The following is a 24357-nucleotide window of genomic DNA, read 5'->3' on the forward strand; positions in this document are numbered from 1 at the left end:
GCGGCAAAGTGGCTCGTTCCCGTCTGACGACGTAGACCTACGTCGCCAGGCTCCTCCCCCTGTAGGCGGCGCTCGCGCGCCGCCGGAGGCGCGCTCCCGCTGTTTTCATTCACAGCGGGAGTCGGGCCAGGGGAGGAGCAGCGGCGATCGCCGCTGCTCTGCCCCGATCGTCGGGGAATCCAGTTTGGAGATCCGCCCGCTTGTGTAAACAGAGCGGGCGGATCTCCTCAGTGACAGGGAGTGACAGATCGGAGTATTCAGAATAGCTGGACATCCAATCTGTCCCTGTCTCACACAGTCACCTCCCCCCCCCCCCACACGTCAGTAAGCACAGGCATACAGTAACCCCTCCCTCTCCAATAAAATTAACCCCTTCCCTGCCAGTGTCATTTTTACAGTAACAGTGCATATATATAGCACTGATTACTGCAGTAATGTCACTGGTACCCCCAAAAGTGTCAAAAATGTCAGTCAAGGGTCCGATCTGTCCGCCGCAATGTCGCAGTCCCGCAAAAAAAAAAAAAAAAAAAAAAAAAACGCAGATCGCCGCCATTACTCGTTAAAAAAAAAAAAAACCACCAAAAATGACAGAAATCTTTCCCTTTGTTAGTAAACGCAATAACTTTTGCGCAAACCAATCAAAATACGCTTATTGTGATTTTTTTTACCAAACATGGGTAGCAGAAAACAAATTGGCCAAAAATTTAAAAAGAAATTGGTTTCTACATCTTTTTTGGGGGGAATTTCATATAAAAAAATGTTAAAAATATTGTTATTTTTTCAAAATAAACGCTCTTTTTTTGTTTATAGCGCAAAAAGTAAAAATCGCACAGGTGATCAAATACCACCAAAAGAAAGCTCTGTTTGTGGGAAAGAAAGGACGTAAATTTCGTTTGGGTACGGCGTCGCATGACCGCGCAATTGTCAGTTAAAGTCGCACAGCGCCGAATCGCAAAAAGCGGCCCAGACGTAAGACAGCAAAATGCTCCGGTGGTAAAGTGGTTAAATGTGCTTTTTTTCAGCAAGACAAACAGAAAATGACAGGGATGTCTTGAAATAATATTCCACAGCAGGGTAACGCACAGTCTTTGCAGCAAGCAGGCTTTAAAGGCAACTTTTAAACAGCTCTAAACAGAGCTACAGTCTGTCATAAGGCTTGGCTCACCCAACACAGGTCACAGATAACAATGGCGCTTCCCTCTCAGCGTGCTGGTATCTTCATTCCTAGCAAGCAGCTCCTCACACAGCTCCCAGCCCAGCACAGCACAGCACCCCATACAGCACCACTCAAACTTTTAGACCAGGTGCTTAATAAGCAGATCTGCAAGGGAAGTACCTGACCTCTATAATTAACCCTCTCTTCAGCCTGTCCCAGGCTGACTAAGCTATGTATATTTCATTTATTTATCTATGAAATCAGCACTGTGCACTTTTTTATTTAATATTACTATTTAACCCCCCCTGGTGGTATGCCCGAGTGTGGCTCGGAGTTAACTTTCAGTATCAAAAGCGGTAACCCCGAACCACACTCGGGATTACCCCAGAACGTTACTCACCTTCCCTGCGATCCCCCGCCGTCCTCCCCGTCCTCATCACAGTCTCTCCCCGCTCTGTGCATGGCTGATTGCCGGCATTTGCCTTCCGGTTCCCTTCCCTGCGAGCGTTGCGACGCAGGGGGATGGAACCGGCGGCAAATTCAAAAGTGTAAATACACAAATGACATGATACAAAGCTGTGATCCTAACGGATTACACTGTATCATGCCATTTCACCACAGGATTGTACCTGGTGACTTTTCCAGTGCCCTGCCTGTGCTTTTCCAGTGCTTTGTGCCTGGAAAATAGAGAACGACCATGGCGATCAAAAAGCGTTTTTGCGCAAAAGCGCTTTTAGACGAACTGGAAAACGGCGACAGCGAAACTGAGTTACTTGAAGAACTGAGCGATAGCGATTAGTGGGAAAATTCTTCATCCGATAGGGAAAGTGACGACAGCGTCAATTTTGATGTCTCTTTCTGGCACATAGCTTGTGGAGTTTGGGAAGGATATCAACTGATTCTTCAGAATTTCCAAGCGATGTGCCAGAAAGAGACATCAGAATCGTCGCTGTCGTCACTTTCCGTACCTGATGACAAATTTTCCCACGAATCGCTATCACTCAGTTCTTCAAGTAACTCAGTTTCACTGTCGCCATTTTCCAGTTCGTCTAAAAGCGCTTTTGCGCAAAAACGCTTTCTGAACGCCATGGTCGTTCTCTATTTTCCAGGCACAAAGAACTGGAAAAGCACAGGCAGGGCACTGGAAAAGTCACCAGGTGAAATCCTGTGGTGAAATGGCATGATACAGTTTAATCTGTTAGGATCACAGCTTTGTATCATGTCATTTACTGAATTTATACATTTGAATTTGCCGCCGATTCCACCCCCCTGCGTCGCAACGCTCGCAGGGAAGGGAACCAGAAGACAGGTGTCGGCATCTGCCGAGCACACAGCGGGAGGACGGCGGGGATCGCAGGGAAGGGAACCAGAAGGCATGTTTTGGCATCTGCCGAGCACACAGCAGGAGGACGGCAGGGATCGCAGGGAAGGGAACCAGAAGGCATGTTTTGGCATCTGCCGAGCACACAGCAGGAGGACGGCGGGGATCGCAGGGAAGGGAACCAGAAGGCATGTTTTGGCATCTGCCGAGCACACAGCAGGAGGACGGCGGGGATCGCAGGGAAGGGAACCAGAAGGCATGTTTTGGCATCTGCCGAGCACACAGCAGGAGGACGGCGGGGATCGCAGGGAAGGGAACCAGAAGGCATGTTTTGGCATCTGCCGAGCACACAGCAGGAGGACGGCAGGGATCGCAGGGAAGGGAACCAGAAGGCATGTTTTGGCATCTGCCGAGCACACAGCAGGAGGACGGCGGGGATCGCAGGGAAGGGAACCAGAAGGCATGTTTTGGCATCTGCCGAGCACACAGCAGGACGACGGCGGGGATCGCAGGGAAGGGAACCAGAAGGCATGTTTTGGCATCTGCCGAGCACACAGCAGGAGGACGGCGGGGATCGCAGGGAAGGGAACCAGAAGGCATGTTTTGGCATCTGCCGAGCACACAGCAGGAGGACGGCGGGGGAGGATGGCGGGAGATCGTAGGGGAAGGTGAGTTTTAAAATGTAAAACAACAAATTTCTATGCAAAACAATGTACCGCTTTTAGCACAGAAATCCGGACATAATCAGACCGCCAGGGAGGTTAATTCTCACATTGATTAGGCACTTATCACTTTATGATATTGAAGTTTAGCACTTTTTGCTCTGGTAAATACCCTGTGAAAAAATTGCAGCACCCACCATTTTATTCTCTAGGGCCTCTGCAAAAAAAATATAGATCATGCTTGGGGGTTCTAAATAATTTTCTAGCAAAAATTGCAGATATAATCTTTTTTTTTTTTTTTTTTATAAAACTAGTGCAAGCTCCTGAATTTGATCTTGAAATTTTCTATACAGCAGAGCTCTGGCTGGAAGATGGAGGAGTAGGACTGGGAGCCAATCACGTGTGCTGCATGCTAGGAACATGTTATTAGCCACTACCTGCGGAAGATTTACCCCCTTCATGACCAGGCCATTTTTTTCCGATACGGCACTGCGTTACTTTGCGTGACAATTGCGTAGTCGTGCGATGCTGTACCCGAAATGATGTCCTTTTTTCCCCACAAATAGAACTTTCTTTTGGCTGTATTTGATTAGGGATGATCGAACTTTTGAAAAGTTCGGTTCGACCAGAACACCCGAACTTCACGAAAGTTCGGTTCGGATTTCAGAACCCCATTGAAATCAATGGGACCCGAACTTCTGTAATCAAAAAACACCATTTTTAAGCCCTAAAACCCAATAAATGCCCCTAAAAAGTGCCTAGGGTTCTGGGTCATGCCCCAGGGACTATTAATCACACAAAAAAAAGTTCTTAAAAATTGTCGTTTTTGATAGATAGCCAATTATTGAAAAAATTAAAAAAAAAAAAAAAAAAAGAGATTTCTTTGGATTTAGTGTCTGGGGGGTCTAAAAGGTGTACCTGTGAAGTTTCAGCTCTGTAGCATGTCCAGAACCAGAATTACAGCATACCAAACCTTCAAAAATGACTTTTTTGCTTAACCGCACCTTTCTTTTGCTCCTAATCAACGGCTCAGCCAATGTGTATGATGGGGACATAATGCAGTGCACTGGGAACAAGATTAGAGGTTTTTTTGGAAAAAGGTGCTGTCTCTTTAAATGTGCATATAATTAACGGGTGTATTTCCACAATGGGGCTTTTATTACCAAATGTTTCAAGAAGTCCAAAGATGTATGTAATTGCACTTTATTTCATGTAAAATGGTGTTTGGTGCACTTTAACTTGAAATCTCACAAGAAACAGACATATATGCACGGATACATTGAGGGTTAGGGGTAGGGGCCACAATGTAGTGCAGAGTGAACAAGATTAGAGATGTTTTGGATGAATACTGTTGTCTCTTGACTTTGAATAGAAGTAAAGGATGCTTAAAAATTGGGCATTTGGTGGTGCGGACGATGCCTTGACACTATATCCCTATGAAAGTGCTGGTAATGAAAGCAATAATTGCCTTTGTAAGGAAAAAAATTACAATGATATGCATCTGTGTGACAGGTGCGCAAAAATTGTTGTTTGGGTGTTGGCGGAGCCATACCACTGTAAGCCCAAAGAGCTGGTGTTGAAGAAGGCGTAAAAATTATGAAGGTGTGCACCTGTGGAACAGGTGCGCAAACATGGTAGTTTTGGTGTTGGCGGAGCCTCCCCACCATAACCCCAAAGAGCTGGCTTTGAAGGAGGCCCAAAAATTGTAAAGGTGTGCACCTGTGGAACAGGTTCGCAAACATGGTAGTTTTTGTTTAGCATAGCCTCCCCACCTTAACCCCAAAGAGCTGGTGTTGAAGGAGGCCCAAAAATTGTAAAGGTGTGCACCTGTGGAACAGGTGCGCAAACATTGTAGTTTTTGTTTTAGCATAGCCTCCCCACCTTAACCCCAAAGAGCTGGCGTTGAAGGAGGCCCAAAAATTGTAAAGGTGTGCACCTGTGGAACAGGTGCGCAAACATTGTAGTTTTTGTTTTAGCATAGCCTCCCCACATTAACCCCAAAGAGCTGGTGTTGAAGGAGGCCCAAAAATTGTAAAGGTGTGCACCTGTGGAACAGGTGCGCAAACATTGTCGTTTTTGTTTTAGCATAGCCTCCCCACCTTAACCCCAAAGAGCTGGTGTTGAAGGAGGCCCAAAAATTGTAAAGGTGTGCACCTGTGGAACAGGTGCGCAAACATTGTCGTTTTTGTTTTAGTATAGCCTCCCCACCTTAACCCCAAAGAGCTGGTGTTGAAGGAGGCCCAAAAATTGTAAAGGTGTGCACCTGTGGAACAGGTGCGCAAACATTGTCGTTTTTGTTTTAGCATAGCCTCCCCACCTTAACCCCAAAGAGCTGGTGTTGAAGGAGGCCCAAAAATTGTAAAGGTGTGCACCTGTGGAACAGGTGCGCAAACATTGTCGTTTTTGTTTTAGTATAGCCTCCCCACCTTAACCCCAAAGAGCTGGTGTTGAAGGAGGCCCAAAAATTGTAAAGGTGTGCATCTGTGGAACAGGTGCGCAAACATTGTCGTTTTTGTTTTAGCATAGCCTCCCCACCTTAACCCCAAAGAGCTGGTGTTGAAGGAGGCCCAAAAATTGTAAAGGTGTGCACCTGTGGAACAGGTGCGCAAACATTGTCGTTTTTGTTTTAGCATAGCCTCCCCACCTTAACCCCAAAGAGCTGGTGTTGAAGGAGGCCCAAAAATTGTAAAGGTGTGCACCTGTGGAACAGGTGCGCAAACATTGTCATTTTTGTTTTAGCATAGCCTCCCCACCTTAACCCCAAAGAGCTGGTGTTGAAGGAGGCCCAAAAATTGTAAAGGTGTGCACCTGTGGAACAGGTGCGCAAACATTGTCGTTTTTGTCATAACCAAAATGAGGTTCTGTGAACGTAAAGAGAATGAGAGGAGGGTTTGAGGGTGGCACCATGGTCCAGGCTTAAACTGAGGCTCAACTGCCACATCACAACGATAGCCTAGTCTACAAGGTCTGCATCAGGTGCATCAAAGCTTGATATCCACGACTGATTCATCTTAATGAATGTCAAACGGTCGACTGAGTCGGTGGAGAGTCTAGTTCGATGGTCTGTGACGAATCCTCCTGCTGCGCTGAATGCCCGTTCCGATAGGACACTGGAAGCAGGGCAGGCCAACAACTCCATGGCATACTGGGCCAGTTCTGGCCAGTGGTCTAATCTTAAGACCCAGTATGCCAGTGGATCGGATTCGTCACATGAAAAGCCCTCTGTGTCACTTTGTGCCCTCACGTAATCGTCCACCATGTGATGCAGACGCTGTCGATGCGATGTGGCAGCTGAGAGGCCTGGGCGGTGAGGACTAAAAAAAGACTGAAAGGCATCCGTCAACCGCACGCCTTCTCCAACGCTCCTCTCGTGACCACCAGTAGAATCCATGGTAGGTTGTCCCCGCCCCTGCACCCTACGGGAGTCGGGGAACATGTTCACCAGATTCCTCTTGAGACTGTCCTCAAGGGATTTGATCCTGTGGACTCTATGGGTGGATGGGAAAAGCTCCGAGACTTTACACTTGTGCCGGGGGTCAAGTAGGGTGGCCAACCAATAGTGGTTAGTCTCTTTAATGGCCTTGATTCTGGGGTCCTTTCGCAGGCTCTGGAGCATGATGTTTCCCATGCGTCGCAAATTAGCGAAGGCCTGAGAAGCTGACTCCTCGGGGTCACTCATAACGACATTATCTTCAACGGGCTCCTCCTCCTCCCAGCCACGTACTACTCCAAAGTGTCCCGAGGGAGTCAAACTAGGCCTTGCAGATTGCCGCATGTCTTCCTCCTCCTCCTCCTCAAACCCTGCAAAAGTTCCCGCAGAATCGTCCTCCTCCTCCTCTTCCACCCCTGGATCCTGCTCGGGCCTCTGGGAGCTAGGCATAATGGGGTCAGGATTCTCAGGATAAAGGGGGCCTTGAGAGGCAAGGAAGTCCTCCTCTTCCTCCTGCTGCTCTGCCTCCAGTGCCCTGTCCATAATGCCACGCAGAGTGTGCTCCAACAAAAACAGTACCGGTAGGGTGTCACTGATGCATGCGCTGTCCCGGCTGACCATCCTTGTGGCCTCCTCAAATGGCGAGAGGACAGCGCATGCATCCTTAATCAAAAGCCACTGCCGTGGTGAAAAGAAGCCCAGGCGCGCAGAGCCAGTGCTGGTGCCGTACTCGCATAGGTATTCATTGAGGGCCCTCTGCTGCGTGTACAGGCGCTGCAGCATAGCCAAGGTGGAGTTCCAGCGGGTGGGCATGTCACAGATGAGGCGGTGTACCGGCAGGTGAAACTTGCGCTGCACTTCGGCCAAACGTGCAGTGGCACTGTACGACCGCCTGAAGTGACTGCACACCCTTCTTGCCATCCTTAGCACATCCTGCATTCCCGGGTACGAGTTCAAAAACCGCTGTACCACGAGATTCAGGACATGCGCCAGGCATGGCACATGGGTTAACTTTCCCTGACGAAGGGCGGCCAGGAGGTTTGACCCATTATCAGTAACCACCATCCCTGGCTGCAGCTGGCGTGGTGTCAACCACCTCTGGGCCTGTGCCTGCAGAGCCCCAAGAATCTGAGGGGCAGTGTGCTGCCTGTCCCCTAGACACACAAGCTGCAGCACTGCGTGACACCTTTTGGCCTGAGACATAGTATAGCCCTTTGAACATTTACGTGGTATCTCATCATATTCAAAGGACCATTCTGCAGAGGAGGGCATGGAGGAGGTAGAGGAGGAGGAGCAGGAGGGGGTAGAAGTGATCGATCTACCCGGATCAGCGACACCACCAGCTGTTTGCAGACGTGGGGGCAACACTGGCTGCAGCACCGTGCCCTGGCTACAATCCCTTCCACTGGCAAGCAGTGTCACCCAGTGAGCAGTGACAGAAATGTACCGTCCCTGCCCATGTTTGCTTGACCAAGTGTCAGCCGTCAAGTGTATCTTACGGCTGACTGACTTGGCCAGGGATGACACTACATTGCCTTCCACATGTTGGTATAGGGATGGCAGGGCCTTACGGGAAAAGTAATGCCGACTTGGCACCTGCCACTGTGGAACTGCACATTTTGCGAAGTCACGGAAGGGAGCAGACTCTACCAGGTTAAATGGTAATAGTTGCAGAGCCAGTAGTTTAGCCAAACTACTGTTTAGACGCTGGGCATGTGGGTGGCGGGGAGTATACATTTTTTTTCGTTCCAGCATGTGTGGAATCTAAATTTGGCGTCTAGATGATACAGCTGGTGGTGTGCTGGAGGTAGATGCGACACTGCCTGCTATATCATCATCCCTGCCAGTGGAGGCTGCCAACAGGTGACGAGTGACTATAGCAGGGCCAGGAACAGACTGATGTGCAGGTGGAGCAGGTGGAGCAGATGGAGCATGAGGAGGAGCGCGAGGAGAACTAGGAGGCCGACTGACCAATCTTTGGCCCTTTTGTGGGTTCTTTAAATGCTCCTGCCAACGGGCCGAGTGGTGGGTTGTCAAATGCCTGTTTAGGCAGCTTGTACCCAGGTGGTTGACATTTTTGCCACGTTTTATACCCTTCTTACAAATCTTGCAGATCGCAACTGTTTTATCTGCATGGGATGTCTCAAAAAAGGCCCAGCAAGATGAGGTGTGTATAGTGGCCCGGGAGACAACAGGTGCGGCCTTAGATGGAGTAGGCCGTCTGCTCTCCCCTCTTGCTTGCTCTGCCTCCTCCTCAACCTCAGACCCAACATCTGACTCCATCAAAGACTGAGCATCAGGCCTGGCCTGGGAGACAACAGGTGCGGCCTTAGATGGAGCGGGCCGTCTGCTCTCCCCTCTTGTTTGCTCTGCCTCCTCCTCAAACTCAGACCCAACATCTGATTCTATCAAAGACTGAGCATCAGGCCTGGCCTGGGAGACAACAGGTGCAGCCTTAGATGGAGCGGGCCGTCTGCTCTCCCCTCTTGTTTGCTCTGCCTCCTCCTCAAACTCAGACCCAACATCAGACTCCATAAAGGACTGAGCATCAGGCTGGAGTAGATGGCCGACACTGTGGTCAAACAGCTCAGCTGACTCCTCTGCCATGTCTGAAATTGGGTCTAAGGGAGGACATGAGGTGGACATGGACTCATCTGTATTTGTTCTGACAACTGCAGAAGACTGACCACTTTTCTCTGCCTGGGTCACTGTAGTTGCAGATGATGCCGATGATGAGGGTTTGTTCATATAGTCCACCACCTCCTGTACATACTGTGGACGTATAGCTTGGCCACTGCCGGAGAACAATCCAAATGGTGGCCTGGCTGAGGACTGACCACCACGTCCACCCCTGCCTCTAGACACCCTAGAAGCTGTGCCCCTTTCCGCAGCAGGGCCACGTATGCCTTTTCTTGGTCTACCAGGCATATTTCTCAATGATGCGTTGGCAACTGTGTGCGGTGAAAAACGCACACTGCTATGCGACCCACAGTTGTCGCTGGATACAGCACAGCAGTTGCGTGTCACGCACAGTTGCAAAGGCTTTTGTACAGTGCACCTAACGCTTTGAACAACAGGCGTTAAGTTGTCACTGATGCGTTGGCAACTGTGTGCGGTGAAAAACGCACACTGCTATGCGACCCACAGTTGTCGCTGGATACAGCACAGCAGTTGCGGTTCACGCACAGTAGCAAAGCCTTTTGCACAGTGGACCTAACGCTTTGAACAACAGGCGTTAGGTTGTCACTGATGCGTTGGCAACTGTGTGCGGTGAAAAACGCACACTGCTATGCGACCCACAGTTGTCGCTGGATACAGCACAGCAGTTGCGTGTCACGCACAGTTGCAAAGGCTTTTGTACAGTGCACCTAACGCTTTGAACAACAGGCGTTAAGTTGTCACTGTATTTTGCTGCCTAGCAAGCACGTATACCTGCTGTGATAGAGCAGCACTGTGCCACGTGCTCACTAAACAGAACCCTCACACTTTCCCTACAGAAACTAAATTTTCAAATCTAACTAATGTAGTACAAAGTTCCCTAACTACACTAGATATCCCTTTCCACTAAATAGAAAGCTCCATACAGCAGAAGACTGACACTGTCCCTTAAGTTTTTTTTTTGTTTTTTTTTTTAACTCTAAGAACCAGCACAATCGCTGTATCTAACTACACTGGCTGTAAGCTAAATACAATTCTGCTATATGGAGCTTTAGAACCACTCGATATGTAGGAAATGTAGTGTAGCAAGCAGGAGTCAGACAGAACTGCTTCAACTCTCTTCAACAGGCTCTGGATAACTGTGCTAGGGGTTAGGCGGGGCCATCTTATATAGTGTGGGGCGTATTCACTCCTGATTGGCCTCTGGTCCCCGTAGTCACTCCAATCACGTTCCTAGGAGACTCCTCCCCCCTCATTGGCTTTTGCAGACGTTTCTGGGCCAATCACGGGCTTTTAAAGCCCAGTTCCTGTCCCAGTGCATTTTGGGCGGTTCTGGTGGCCGAATACCGAACTTTTGCCGCAAAAAGTTCGGTATTCGGCCGAATATCGAACATCCAATGTTCGGGTCGAACCGATGGTCGACCCGAACCGTTCGATCATCCCTATATTTGATCACCTCTGGGTTTTTATTTTTTGTGCTTTAAACAAAAAAAGACAGACAATTTTGAAGAAAAAAAAACTTTTTTTTTTTTTTTTTTTTACTTCCTGCTATAAAACATATGCAATAAAGAAATTGAAAAAAAAATGTATTTCTTTATCAATTTAGGTCAATATGTATTCTGCTACATGATACATACATATCGATTGGTTTGCAAAAGTTATAGCATCTACAAACTTTGGTATATTTTTATTTACTTATCTTTTATTTTTATTTTTTTTTTACTAGTAATGGCGGCAATCAGTGACTTATAGCGGGACTGCAATATTTCGGCAGACAGTCTGGACACTAACTGACACTTTTTGGGGACCAGTGACACTAATACAGTGATCAGTGCTAAAAATATGCACTGTCACTGTACTAATGACTGGCTGGGAAGGGGTTAACCTCAGGGGCAATCAAAGGGTTAACTGTGTGCCTAGCTTTTGTTTTCTTACTGTGGGGGAGGTGCTTATACTAGTGGAAGGCATGGATCGATGCCCCTGCTGTGCAGGAACACAGGATCCATATCTTTCATACTGACAGAACGGCGCTCTGCCTTGTTTACATATGCAGACTGCCCCAGACCCGGAAGTATTGGATCACATACTAGTAACGTGATCTGGTGCAGAGCGCCCCCTCTGTAGAAGTATATCTAAGGTGGGCGGTCCGTAAGTGGTTAGCGCAGAATAAGCAGAGGAATGACCTCATCAGCTATCCTTCTGCTGCTGCTCTTTCATCCTCCAGTCAGCAGGCTAGGAGTGGAGAGAGGACATCCCCTAAATTCCTTCTACAGTCTATAACTCTAACAGTGAAAGTCAGTGGTGTATTTAGGTTTTGTGCTGCCCTAGGCCTGACTAAACCTGTGCACCCTCTAATTTAAATATGACGCACCCCTTCCTGTAAAGGCCACACCTCTTCCTGTTTATGACCTGCCCTGTCATCTGTAAACCACAGACCACAACCCCAGTCTATCAGTGCCCATCAGGGTAGCCTCATCAGTTCCCATCATCATACCATACCATACCATACCATACCATACCAGGAGGTAGCAGTGTGACCGCTTTATGGTGGTGTCAGACTGATTTGCCTCCTGGAACCTGCCCTCCGGCCAATTTGCTCTATAAGACTGGCACTATACTAAAAGTGTGTAATGCAAGCCGTCAGGCACTCTTTTTAGTGGGGGAGGCGGGAGGAGGCTGTTTTTTTCTTGTGCCTGGTGCAGCTTTTTTGCTGCCCCCCTGCAAAGTGCTGCCCTAGTCCTGGGCCTTGTTGGCCTAGGCTAAGATACAGCACTGGTGAAAGTAGTGTCATCCATCTGACTGTGCTGAGTGGCAGAGCTGTATAAATCTGGACTGGATGGACAGGTAAAATGGCTCCCATATATATTTCATGTGTGTGTTTAGGGGGGTTGCCTGGAGTTCAGCTTTAAAAACACACTGTCTTTGCAACACAGTTATCCTAATAAAAATCTAATACACTGGTAATGTCTTTCTTCAACTTACCAGCTGAAGCCATTAAAGGTGGGTTATTGTGCAGAACCTGAGTGGTAAATGGGTATGCGGGAACTGAGCTTGAATGGAACTTCTTGGGTTGTTTTGTCCTGGAAATGGCTGAATCATCTTTACTGGAGGCTCCTATTGTGTAAAAAAAAAAAAGTAACATATGAACAAGGCAATATGTAAATGCATAATGCAGGAAGTAATAGGACTGCAAACAGTCATTAGCAAAAAAAAATAAAAATTAAAATAAAATATATATACATATACAGTATCTCCCAAAAGTGAGTACACCCCTTACATTTTTGTAAATATTTTATTATATCTTTTCATGGGACAACACTGAAGAAATTACACTTTGCTACAATGTAAAGTAGTGAGTGTACAGCTTGTATAACAGTGTACATTTGCTGTCCCCTCAAAATAACTCAACACACAGTCATTAATGTCTAAACTGCTGGCAACAAAGGTGAATACACCCCTAAGTGACAATGTCCAAATTGGGCCCAAAGTGTCAATATTTTGTGTGGCCACCATTATTTTCCAGCACTGCCTTAACCCTCTTGGGCATGGAGTTCACCAGAGCTTCACAGGTTGCCACTGGAGTCCTCTCCCACTCCTCCATGACAACATTACGGAGCTGGTGGATGTTAGAGACCTTGCGCTCCTCCACCTTCCATTTGAGAATGCTCCACAGATGCTCAATAGGGTTTAGGTCTGGAGACATGATTGGCCAGTCCATGACATTTACCCTCAGCTTCCTTAGCAAGGCAGTGGGTGTGTTTGGGGGCCGTTATCATGTTGGAACACTGTGAACTTTAATGGAATCCAGTCTTGGTCCGTAGGGTTCAATATTGAGTTGGCAAACCCTTTGCAGCTATTCAACTCTTCTGGGAAGGCTGCTCACAAGGTTTAGGAGTGTGTCTATGGGAGATTGGGAGAATATGTATATTGAGATGGATGAGCAAGTTTTGGGTGGAGTAACTTGACCTCAATCTGATAGAAAACCTTTGGGATGAATTAGAGCGGAGACTGCGAGCCAGGCCTTCTGGTCCAAATCAGTGCCTGACCTCACAAATGCACTTCTGGAAGAATTGTCAAACATTCCCATAGACACACTCCTAAACCTTGCAGACAGCCTTCCCAAAGGAGTTGAAGCTGTTATAGCTGCAAAGGGTGGGCCAACACAGTTTTGAACCCTACAAACTAAGACTGGGTTGCCATTAAAGTTCATGTGCGCGTAAAGGTAGGCATTCCAATACTTTTGGTAATATAGTGTGTGTGTGTATGTGTGTGTGTGTGTGTGTGTGTGTGTGTGTGTAGATATATATATATATATATATATATATACCACCGATCAGATATAACATGACCACCCACCTAATATTAAGTAGGTCCCCCTTTCCCACTAAAACAACTCTGATCTGTCAGGGCATGGACTGCACTAGTCCTCTGAAGGTAGGCTGTGTTATCTGGCACCAAGCCGTCAGAAGCAGGTTACTGCCTTTGCCTGCTTGCATTCTTTCTATAGTGCATCCTTCCCCAAGTAAGCGATGCACACGCACCCAGCCATCCACATGGTGTAAACTAAAAATATCATTCATCAGACCGGGCCACCTTCTTCCATTGCTCCATGGTCCATTTCTGATGCTCAAATGTCCATAGTGGGCTCTTGTGGTTGTGGACACGAGTCAGCATGGGCACCCTGACCGGTCTGCAGCTATGCAACCCTATACACAACAAACTGCCATGAACTGCATGTTCTGACACCATCCTATCAGAACCAGTGTTAGACTTTTTACCAATTTGAGCTCCAGTAGCTCTTCTATTGGATCAGACTATACAAGGCAGCCTTCATGCCCCACATGCATTATTAGCCCCTGGCCCCCCATTACCTTGTCTACTGTTTGCCAATTTTCCTTTCTTGGTCAGTCCTGACCACTGCAGACCGGAAACATCCCACAAGAGCTGCAGTTTGGGAGTTGTTCTGACCCAGCCGTTTAGCCATTACTATTTGGCCCATGTCAAAGTCGCTCAAATCCTTATGCTTATCCGTTTTTCTGCTTTCAACACACCAACTTCAGGGCCAATGTATTCACTTATAGCCTGAAATATCCCAACCACTTTCAGGTGCTATTGTAGAGATTAATCAATGCTATTCACTTTACCAGTTCAGTGGTCAGAATGTTATGGCCGGTGTGTGTGTATTCATTCATAAACAATTTGTATTTCCAGCCAGCAGGCAAAGATCCAGGCTTAGAAGAGTGACTCATCACCACCACTCTTTATCCACTCTGCAAGGCTTCAAACAAAGTTATCAAAAGCCCATAATAATCAAGGACACTGATGTCACTGGTACACCTTGTACACCTTGTATTAAATGCCTCTTTGGAAAATAAAGAATTTATATATGAACAGTAAAAAGAAATATAAAATATAATTTTTAAACGTATAAATGTAAAACAATAAAATAAAATGAAAAGTATTAACCCTTTATTCAAATACAAAAGAAGACATTTCCTTGCTACTTGGAAACTTCACTCCCCCCCCCTTCCCAAATCCCACCACCATTTTCCCCCCTCTACTCTTACAGTTTCAGCTGGGTTGTGCACAAAAAAAAAAAAACCTCACGTCTGGTGATCCAGTGGTGTTCCCAGGAGATCCACTGCTCCGTCATAGTACCCCCAGTTCTGCGCCATCATGCTCGTGTCATGAGGGAATGGGGGAGCCAGTTGCTGTTTCTTCTAGGTTGTGCTGGGGCCCTGTAATGACCCGCATGTATCCTGACACATCATCAGGGGGGAAGCTGCAAAAGCCACGAAGAAATAGCTGGCATCCCTTGATAACTCAGCATGGTGCGTGTTCCAGAGAGTACCCTGCGGCCTCCTGAGATACATGGCATTTGTTTCCCAGGAGATTGGGGGCATTCTCGCCTAGGAGAGAAACCAAGAAGAAAAGGGAGGGGTCCTCAAAAAAGGGTATTCTCCCCTCAAAAAAAACCCCATTCAATTCTGTGAGAGAATGGGGGGTAGAAGGTAAATGGCGGAAAGGGGAGGGTGAAGATCCACTTTAAATACCCTCTATCTAGTTAATACTTGGTAGAGCCACATTGGCTGCAACTGCAGTCATTTATGGAAAGACTCAGCCAGCTTTGGACATCTGGTTCCTGCCAATAATTGATTCCATTTGGTGAACAGTAAACCCTTGCAATTGATTCTCTAATGCATTATATCTGAGCTTTTCCTGAGCCCTGCTAAGACATAGGGTTCTTGATTTTAAAACATTGTACAGTAACTTTGGCTGTATTGGGGACTGTGTCCTGCTGGACAGTGGACTCCAACTCAGTCTCAGGTCTCTTGTTGAAGGAAACCGATTTTCCACTAGAACTGACGATATTTGCCTCCCCTCCATCACCAGACCAGTTTCTTGTCCCTGCCTGGCGAAAGCCACACAATGCCTCCACCACCATGCTTGACGTTGAGGATATTGGGTTCTTCACATGGGGCAGAGTAAATGGACTCCATCTGATCCACCTAGGCAGAGGCGGACAGATCCCCCCCCCCTTCTGTTTGCTTTTAGCAGACTGGATCAGACTAAAGGTAGGCAGGTGTACACAGACAAGTCAGTTTATACCCGCTGGTCCATAGGGGTGAATGGACCGCCCAATCAGGTCCGTCTGAAGAGCTGACAGACGGACCTGATCAAACCCTTTCTGTGAAAGGGGCCTAAGGAGTAGTGGTGGCCTAAAGAGTAGTGCTAAGGCCATTTTGGTTTAATCAGTCTAGAGACTCTTTTTGTAGAAATGGCAGTGTTTGATGAAGTTGTGTCCTTTTTTTTTCATATTTAGATAACAAATGTCATGGCGTAAAGGGAGGAGGGGTGCAAAGCTTGGGATATTACTTTTAAAGCTGACCTGCAGCCTTCTCCTCCTTGCACCATTGTATATGCTCCTGCCTTGTACTAAAATTAATTACTCTGATTTCACTGCACACTGTACGTTTCTCACAATGTGCATTAGAAACTGCAGCTAGTAAGATCTCATCTCATTTCCTGGATGAAGGACATCCAGCATACTCTAGCCCTTTCTTCTAAGGCCCCTTTCACACATACGGTCTGTTCAGTTCATCAGTTCAGTTTTCCATACGTTTTTCATCCATTTTTCATCAGTGGTTATCTGTTTTTCATCTGTTTTCATCCATTGTCATCCATTTTTCATCCATTGTCATCCGTTGTTACCCATTTTTCGTCCGATCCGTTTTTTCGACGGATGAAAAATAGGGCATTCATCCGTTCAAAAAAACGGACATTGACGGAAGCGGATGAAAACGGATGGTAACGGATAATCATCCGTTGTCATCTGTTTTTACATAGAGATACATTGATGTCCGTTTTTCATCTGTCAACGGGTGGATGAAAAACGGAGAAACGGACAGCATGTGTGAAAGGGGCCTTAAGCCTGACTGTCCCTGGCTCACCCATTTCATTCATTGATTTCATTTGTTTCAATCATAGGGGCTCAGCATCACATGTGGGCATTACAAATGCATCCCGACCATGAACGCCCACTCCTAAAGACTTACCTCCACAGAAAAAGTATTGTTTTTTGATTAGGTAATATCTCCATCATCAAATTGTGGACAAGGAAAAATGCAAGGCAACCATTCCAATTCACCAGGTAGAACTTAGTAGCATTAAAGTATCACTAAAGGCAAAAGCTTTTTTTTTTTTTTTCATTTTGGGATACGGTAAGGGAGGATTATAACCCTTTTCAGAATTTTTTTTTTTTGCCACTGTGCCCCATTGGGAAATTTTCCTTCACTTCCAGTCCCATAGTCAAAACATGAAGTGAGAGGAAATCCCTCCAAAGTTAGGGATTTGGGGGGATTTGAGATTTTCCTTTTCTTTCACTTTTAATGATAAACAAAATAAATAATGGTAAACGGGACAAATAGAAAGGGCAAATCTCCCTAATGGAGGCACAGACAGCAATAAAAACTGACAAGCATTCGAATCCCTCTACACTCCAAAACTAAAAAATAAAATGTTGATTCTGTACATAAGACCAAGCAGGAAGAACCAGCAGTATGTAAGACAGAGTAGATGCTCCTAGAACACATGCTAAGAAAATGGTTGCCAATAATGCCCACCTTTTGAAAGAATGTCACATACAGTATATACTATACATCTTAAAGTTGGTAAACACCTGACCATCACACCTACAGTGTCTATAGGGCCAAACTTATTTTGACATCTTGTCAAACTGTTAAGGAATCCATGAAGGGTACTTCTCCTGCAGCATAAAAAGATATGTTAAATATTTGTGCTCTACCAACTTTATGGTAACAGTTTGTGGAAGGCCCTTTTCTGTTCCAGCATGGCTGTGTCCAAAGCCATCTCTGTTTGGTGTGGAGGAACTTGAGTGGCCTTTATAGAGCCCAGACCTTGACACTGCTTAACACCTTTGGGATCAGGTTTTCTCATTCAAGATCAGTGCCAGACCTCACCCCCTACTGATCACCTTTGGGATGAGGTCTTCTCATCCAACATCAGTACCTGACCTCAACTCTACTGAACACCTTTGGGATAAATTAGAATGGCAATTGTGAGCCAGGTCTTCTCATACATCATCAGAACCCAACCCCATAATAGGGCACAAATTCCCACAGATACACTCCAAAATCTTGTGGAAAGCCTTCCCAGAAATATGCAGGCTGTTAAAGCCACAAAAAGAGGGATAACCTCATATCAATGTCCATGGTTTTGGAATGGGATGTCAAACCAGCTCATAGAGCTTTGATAGTCAGGTGTCCACCAACATTTGCTCATATAGTATGTATAAGAATGAATGAGGCATAAAGTTATAGTAGAATTTATGAACACTCCATTTATCAATATATTGCTTGGGATATCATCCTGCCACATGGTGATCTCACATTCTATATCAGGGTTTTCAGTAACTGGATTTTCTATGTATCAAAGCCAGGGCCAGATTAACGTAGGGGCTATTGGAGCTGCAGCTCCAGGCCCCTACCTTTATATAGGCCCCGGGTTGGCCATATTCACTGTTACCGCTCTTCTGTCACTTGTAAACACAGAAGTCTGGCTTCTATGCTCGCTTCCCCAGGCAGCTCCCTCAGAACCTCCCCACACAGCGCGAAGGCCGGACAGTTGCCGATGCATGGATGTGTTTATGGGCTTCAGAGACAGCATCCCATGTTGAATTAGGCATGCATGGCTGCACCCTTCCTCCTCTGGGTGCATGCCAAGGCACGGCCCTTAAGGCCCTTCAAAATCCTCAGCACCAAGACCATGATGCTCTTAATCCGGCCCTGATCAAAGCAAAAGGAGGAGTCATTGGTTAGGTGTTAAAACCTGTATTGCACATTTTGATTCCAGATATACTTGCATCTACAGTATTTTATTTCACGTAATGAATGTGCCCCGTAGGAGCAGCTGGCAAATACAGTGATATTTCCCCACTTAAAAGAGAAGTATGGGTCTCTCTTTTGTGACCCATTGATACTTGCCTAGATGGATGCAGCATCGGTCCGATGCTACATCTGTCTCTCGGCACCTCTGCACTGAGAACCGAGCAATCGAACACTGCCGATCGGTCGGTCTTGACAGCTCCCCGAGCAGAGAGCTGCTGACTGTCAGTCACCGCTCTCTGCTCTGCCCCCTCCTTGCTCATTGGAGGGCTGAGCTGTGGAGGGATGGGGAGCGGCCGGCAGAGCCTCTCAGCAGCTCGCTGAGAGGCTGAGCCAGGTGTTGGTCCAGGCACCTGGCAGATCCCGACTTCCATTGTCGCGATGACGCGTTGCCTGGACCAACATCTGTGACGTCAGCAGAGAGCGGACTTCAGACTGCTCTCTGCTGAAAACGGGGTCACAAGAGTGCAAAATGAATTGCACTCTTGTGATCCATAGGAGATGAACAACCAAACGAGCTTTGGCTGTACATCTCCTTTAAAGCACACAAAGCCAGGCACAAAGCATTTCCCTAATTCTTCCACTGGCTCAGAAAACAGTCTAGGGGTTATTTTTAGGGAACCATGAACTGGCATAGGAAGAGGGAGCATGGGATACCCTAAAACCTTTAAACTGGATAACTTGAGGACTCCTCAATTTCTGGCTTCACTTCACAAACTACTGGATGTCCCACATAATCTGTTATGCTGTTAGTGACCTGTACTCCTTCCAGAGTAAGGGCTCTTTCACACGGGCGTTCCTTTTTTTTTGCCTGATCATGTCCTTTTTTTTTTTTTGTAACAGACACGGATGACACTTGTGTCATCTGGTCCATATGGCTTTCGTATTTACATAGAGATACATTATGTCCGTTTTTCATCCGCAAACGGATGGGATGAAAAACGGACATACGGAACGCCCGTGTGAAAGAGCCCTTAAAAGCTACACACAGTCACTTTTCTTCAGCACAAGGGGTCAGCTACTCACTCAACCACAGGATTGTTGGTTGCCTTCTGCCAATATCCACCAGGCTCCTCCTAGTGAGGGAGATGTAGACTCACACCAGCATAGGACAGCTGGACTCTTTCCCACCAACTTCCTCCTGGCTCTCTCTAGTGAGCTTCTCCAGACCTAACTTGATTCCCAGACATGGCACTGCAAATAGGCCCCCCAGGCTAAGCCTAGTTGGGACCTTGGTGTTTTTCTCACAACTTCCTCTAGGATCCTGCACCAGGACTGGACCCAGGAACACTGCACTTGCTGCTCAGGCCTTAAACAATTTAGGAGCTCTCTCCACCTTCTGGGCACACCTCCCCAGAGATTGGCTGGAGTCCCATAAATATTCAGGCTGTCTGTTCTGCCCCCCTTCCCACTATACTTCTAGAATCCTCTAGAAGACAGGTGGAAGTAACAGAATATCAGCATGTGAAACACTGAGCAGCCCTAGATAATCAATCCATGCTCCACTAATTACAGGTGAGCCAAACTAAATTTACTCAGCAGCCTACTCTGCTGAGAGTGCTATATGTAGAAATGGGGGGGGGGTGTCTTTTTTTGAAGAGAGAAAGGGTGAGCTCCCCAGGGCATATTTTTTTTGTCACAATAGAGTCTGTCAGTCCAGATATAATTGTCATTTGTCTCAATTAGTGTTGGGGAACGGTTCGACCCGGGCATGAGTTCGGGCCAAACATTTGTCTGTTCGGCCGTTCGTCAAACACCCGAATTTGCAGGGTGTTTTCCCTGCAATGCACAGTGCATTCTGCTCCCTGATTGGGCAAAGCTTTGTTGTTAAAGCTGGTTGTTAAGGAGCAAGCCGGGAAGCCGGCTGCGGAGTCCTTAACAACCAATGAGTCATCAGCTGTCCCTACTGACAGCTGAATAAAAAAAAAAAGGCATGGGGCCCTACCTCAGTCCATAGCAGGCCCTTCAGGCATGACTGACGGTGGATTTACATCGAGGGACACTATTGTTTTTTTTTTTTTTTTAAATAATTTGTCAAAAACTTGTCTCCTTTTTTTTTTTTTGTACACCTTTTTGGTGAATGGGTAGGGGTACAATGTACCCGATATTTACATTGGGGGGCGGGATCTGGGGGCCAGATTTCCAATAAGCCCCCCACCCGCAGACCTCCACAACCACCGGTCACGGTTGTGGGGATGAGGCCCATGGGAACAAGGTGCATTGCGGTGGGGGGGGGGTGTAGGCAGAGGGCAGAGGTCGTTTGTCCCCCCCCCTTTCCTGACCTGCCAGGCTGCATACCCGGGTAAGGATCTGGCTTTTTTTCTTTATTTTTTGATAGAGTCGTTTTAAACAACAGGATTTACTATTTTTTTTTTTTTCTTTGGAAATGTCCGTTTTGCTGCAGCATGTTCCATATATGCTACAGATGCCCCTTTACAGGCAGACTAAGGAGACCCACCAGGCACTTCATTTAAAGGATTTTTTCATGTTATTGTTGCACTTTAAGCATAATTAAAATCACTGCTCCTGAAAAAACAATTGTTTTTAAAAAACATTTTTGCATTGATACATGTCCCCCCCCCCCCAGGGCAGTACAAGGACCCCATATCCCTTTTATTGTTATTTACTTGCATATAATAATAATAATAATAATCCTTCAAAATGGTCACTTTTGATTTTTCCTGTTCGGCTCCCCTAGACTTCAATGGGGTTCGCCATTCGGGTTGGAACATGAACTGAACACCCCCCTGTTCGGTTCGCAGCAGAACTCCTGAACAGGGGGGTTTTCAGCTCATATCTAGTCATAATAGTGTGTGACGAACCTGTACTCAAGAGAATGTCTGCCGTATAAGCTTCCCTTGCCCGGTACCAGCAGCAATCCAAGATCCCTTAGCCCACCCAGTCACTTGTCGATTCGAGACATCAGTGTAGGGTGGTAAGAAGCATAAGACTGTTCAAACTCATTCAATTTAAACACACGCATTGACAATAGCCCACACTTTACAATTGTCTCTTTTTCCATGCTTATGCTTGTATGTGTTCTGTTTGGATGGTGGGGGGGGGGGGGGGGGGGGGGGTCAGTGTTTTTACAATGCAAGGCAAAATTTACCTTATTTTTCAATTTTTTGTAGCTTTATTGAGATGAGATTAATTTCTATGCACCACACTGGAGCTGCAGTCAATAGAAACAAACGGATGGAGATGGCGGTGAACACCGTACACAGTGAGTAAGACACTTAGAAAACCATCATTCTCTATGGGCCCTCTTGGGTACTTGCATCGTTCTGTATACAGTGGCTTGAAAAAATATTCACACCCCTTGAAGTTTTCCACGTTTTGTCATATTCCAATCAAAAACATAAATGTAATGTATTGGGATTTTATGTTAAAGAGGAAGTAAACCCTCCTCAGGAAGTTGTACCTATAGGTAAGCCTATGATAAGGCTTACCTATAGGTACTGTAAATATCTCCTAAACTTACACCGTTTAGGAGATATTTACCTTTAATGCAGCCAGTGACGTCACTGGCGCATGCGCTCTGAAGGAACGGCTGATCGTGCCGTTCCTTCAGAGCCCCGTGCCGTGACCGTCGGCTCCCGTGCGCGTGCGCGGGAGTGACGTCACCGCGGCTCCGGCCAATCAGATGACCGGATGCCGCGATCCCGGAAGACGGGCGACATGTCATGTCGCCCGTCATACAGGTAAGAGAGCGGCACGGCGGGGGCTCGTTCTAAGGTAAGTATTTCATAATGAGCTATTATGCGAAGCATACTAGCTCATTATGTCTTTCTCTTGCAGGTTGTAAAAAAAAAAAAATTTTTTTAAATGAGTTTACAACCTCTTTAAAGATCAACACAAAGTGGCACATAATTGTGAAGTGGAAGGAAAATGATAAATGGTTTTCAAACTTTTTTAAAAATATGTGAAAAATGTGGTGTGCATTTGTATTCACCCCCCTGAGTCAATACTTTGTAGAACCACCTTTCACTGCAATTACAGCTGCAAGTCTTTTTGGGGATGTCTCTACCAGCTTTGCACATCTAGAGAATGAATTTTTTGCCCATTTTGCTTTGCAAAAAAGCTCAAGCTCTGTCAGATTGGATGGAGAGCACCTGAACAGCAATTGTCAAGTCCTGCCACTGATTCTTAATTGGATTTAGGTATGGAGCTTGACTGAATGAATATGAATGACATGTGTAGCCCCCTCCTAGATAGGTGCTAGGCAGGGGAAATATAGTTTGCTCTGTCTGCTTATCAGGGGAGCCTGATTATTAGTTATGCCTGTTGCATGTGTCCATGTGTGATTCATCTGGTCTGAGGGAGTGTCCTCACGGTGTCCAATAGGGAGGCCTGTTGGACAGTGGAGGAAACCCAGCATGTGACACACAGGCTTTTGTGGCTGTCCCAGTGGGTTGGCACAAACAGTGGTGCATCCTGGGATAGGCTATAAAAGCCAAGGGCACATGTGGCAGAGGGTCTTTGGATGGGAAGCCAGGTCCCGGAAGGAGGGTACAGCTGTCTCTCCTTCTGTTGCTGTGGATGGTGGTAACAGGCGGTCGGCCTTGTAAGCCAGGAGTGTGGAGCTGAATCCGGAGGTCCAGGAAAGCTGACTGGTGGAGTTTAAGGCAGAGTGACTCTGGAAAAAAAGTGTCCGTGATTACAGAGAAGCTTGCTGGGGGTCTGCACAGGAATGGGACCACTCCAGTGGATAGAGTCAGTGGACAGGTGTCAGCACACACAGTAAGAGATAAAGAGGGTGCCAAGTTTAGAACCCTGAAGAGATAATTCAAGCAGGAACTCTTAATGTATCTTCACTTCAGTGGCAAGGTAAAGCAGCAGCTTTGCCGCATCCTAAGTCAGTTGTCCTCAACATTGTGAATAGTTATCAGTTGGAGTATCCCACTCATCCCTTCTCCTATCCCAGTTTTCCAATAAACTACAAACCAACATCCCCTGGATTTATTATTGACTGAGCCAAGAACTTTTAATGCTGTTATCTGCTGTCCGTTGCCAAGGGTACCCCAGGGGAATCCAGAAGGTGTAATTCTCAGCAGTCCTCTAGGGGGCAGTGGTACACATGAATATGCTTTGACCTAAACCATTCCATTGTAGCTCTGGCTGTATGTTTAGGGTCGTTGTCCTGCTGGAAGGTGAACCTCCACCCCAGTCTCAAGTTTTTTGTAGACTCTAACAGGTTTTCTTCTAAGAGTGCCCTCTATTTGGCTCCATCCATATTCCCATCAACTCTGACCAGCTATCCTGCCCCTGCTGAGGAAAAGAATCCCCACAACATGCTGCTGCCACCACCACGTTTCACAGGGGGGATAATGTGTTCAGGGTGATGTGCAGTGTTAGTTTTCTGCCACACAGTGCTTTGCTTTTAGGCCAAAAAGTTAAATTTTGGTATCACCTAACCAGAGCACCTTCTTCCACATGTTTTCTGTGTCCTCCCCATGGCTTCTCGCAAACTGCAAACGGGACTGCTTATGGCTTTCTTTCAACAATGGCTTGTTTCTTGCCACTCTTCTATAAAGGCCAGATTTGTGGAGTGCGTAGCTAATAGTTGTCCTGTGGACAGATTCTCTCACCTGAGCTGTGGAACTCTGCAGCTCCTCCAGAGTTACTTTTGGCCTCTTGGCTGCTTCTCTGATCAATGCTCTCCTTGCCCGGCCTGTCAGTTTAGGTGGTTTGCAGTTGTGCCATACTCTTTCCATTTCCAGATTATA

General features: G+C 46.7%; 1 protein-coding gene across 1 annotated transcript in view; it reads right to left on the bottom strand.

Moving 5' to 3' along the window:
• The window catches only part of VSIG4 (V-set and immunoglobulin domain containing 4), a gene marked incomplete at its 3' end in the record, with an annotated part of 110216 nt that overhangs the window by 13361 nt on the left and 72498 nt on the right, over positions 1 to 24357 (bottom strand). Inside the window, exon 11 of the mRNA XM_082263275.1 lies at positions 12210 to 12341. Coding sequence (XP_082119401.1) covers positions 12210 to 12341 — 132 coding nt within the window. The remainder of the gene's footprint in view (positions 1 to 12209; positions 12342 to 24357) is intronic.

The sequence above is a fragment of the Pelophylax lessonae genome (genome assembly GCF_965119305.1).
Source record: "Pelophylax lessonae genome assembly, chromosome: 7".
Lineage (NCBI taxonomy): Eukaryota > Metazoa > Chordata > Amphibia > Anura > Ranidae > Pelophylax > Pelophylax lessonae.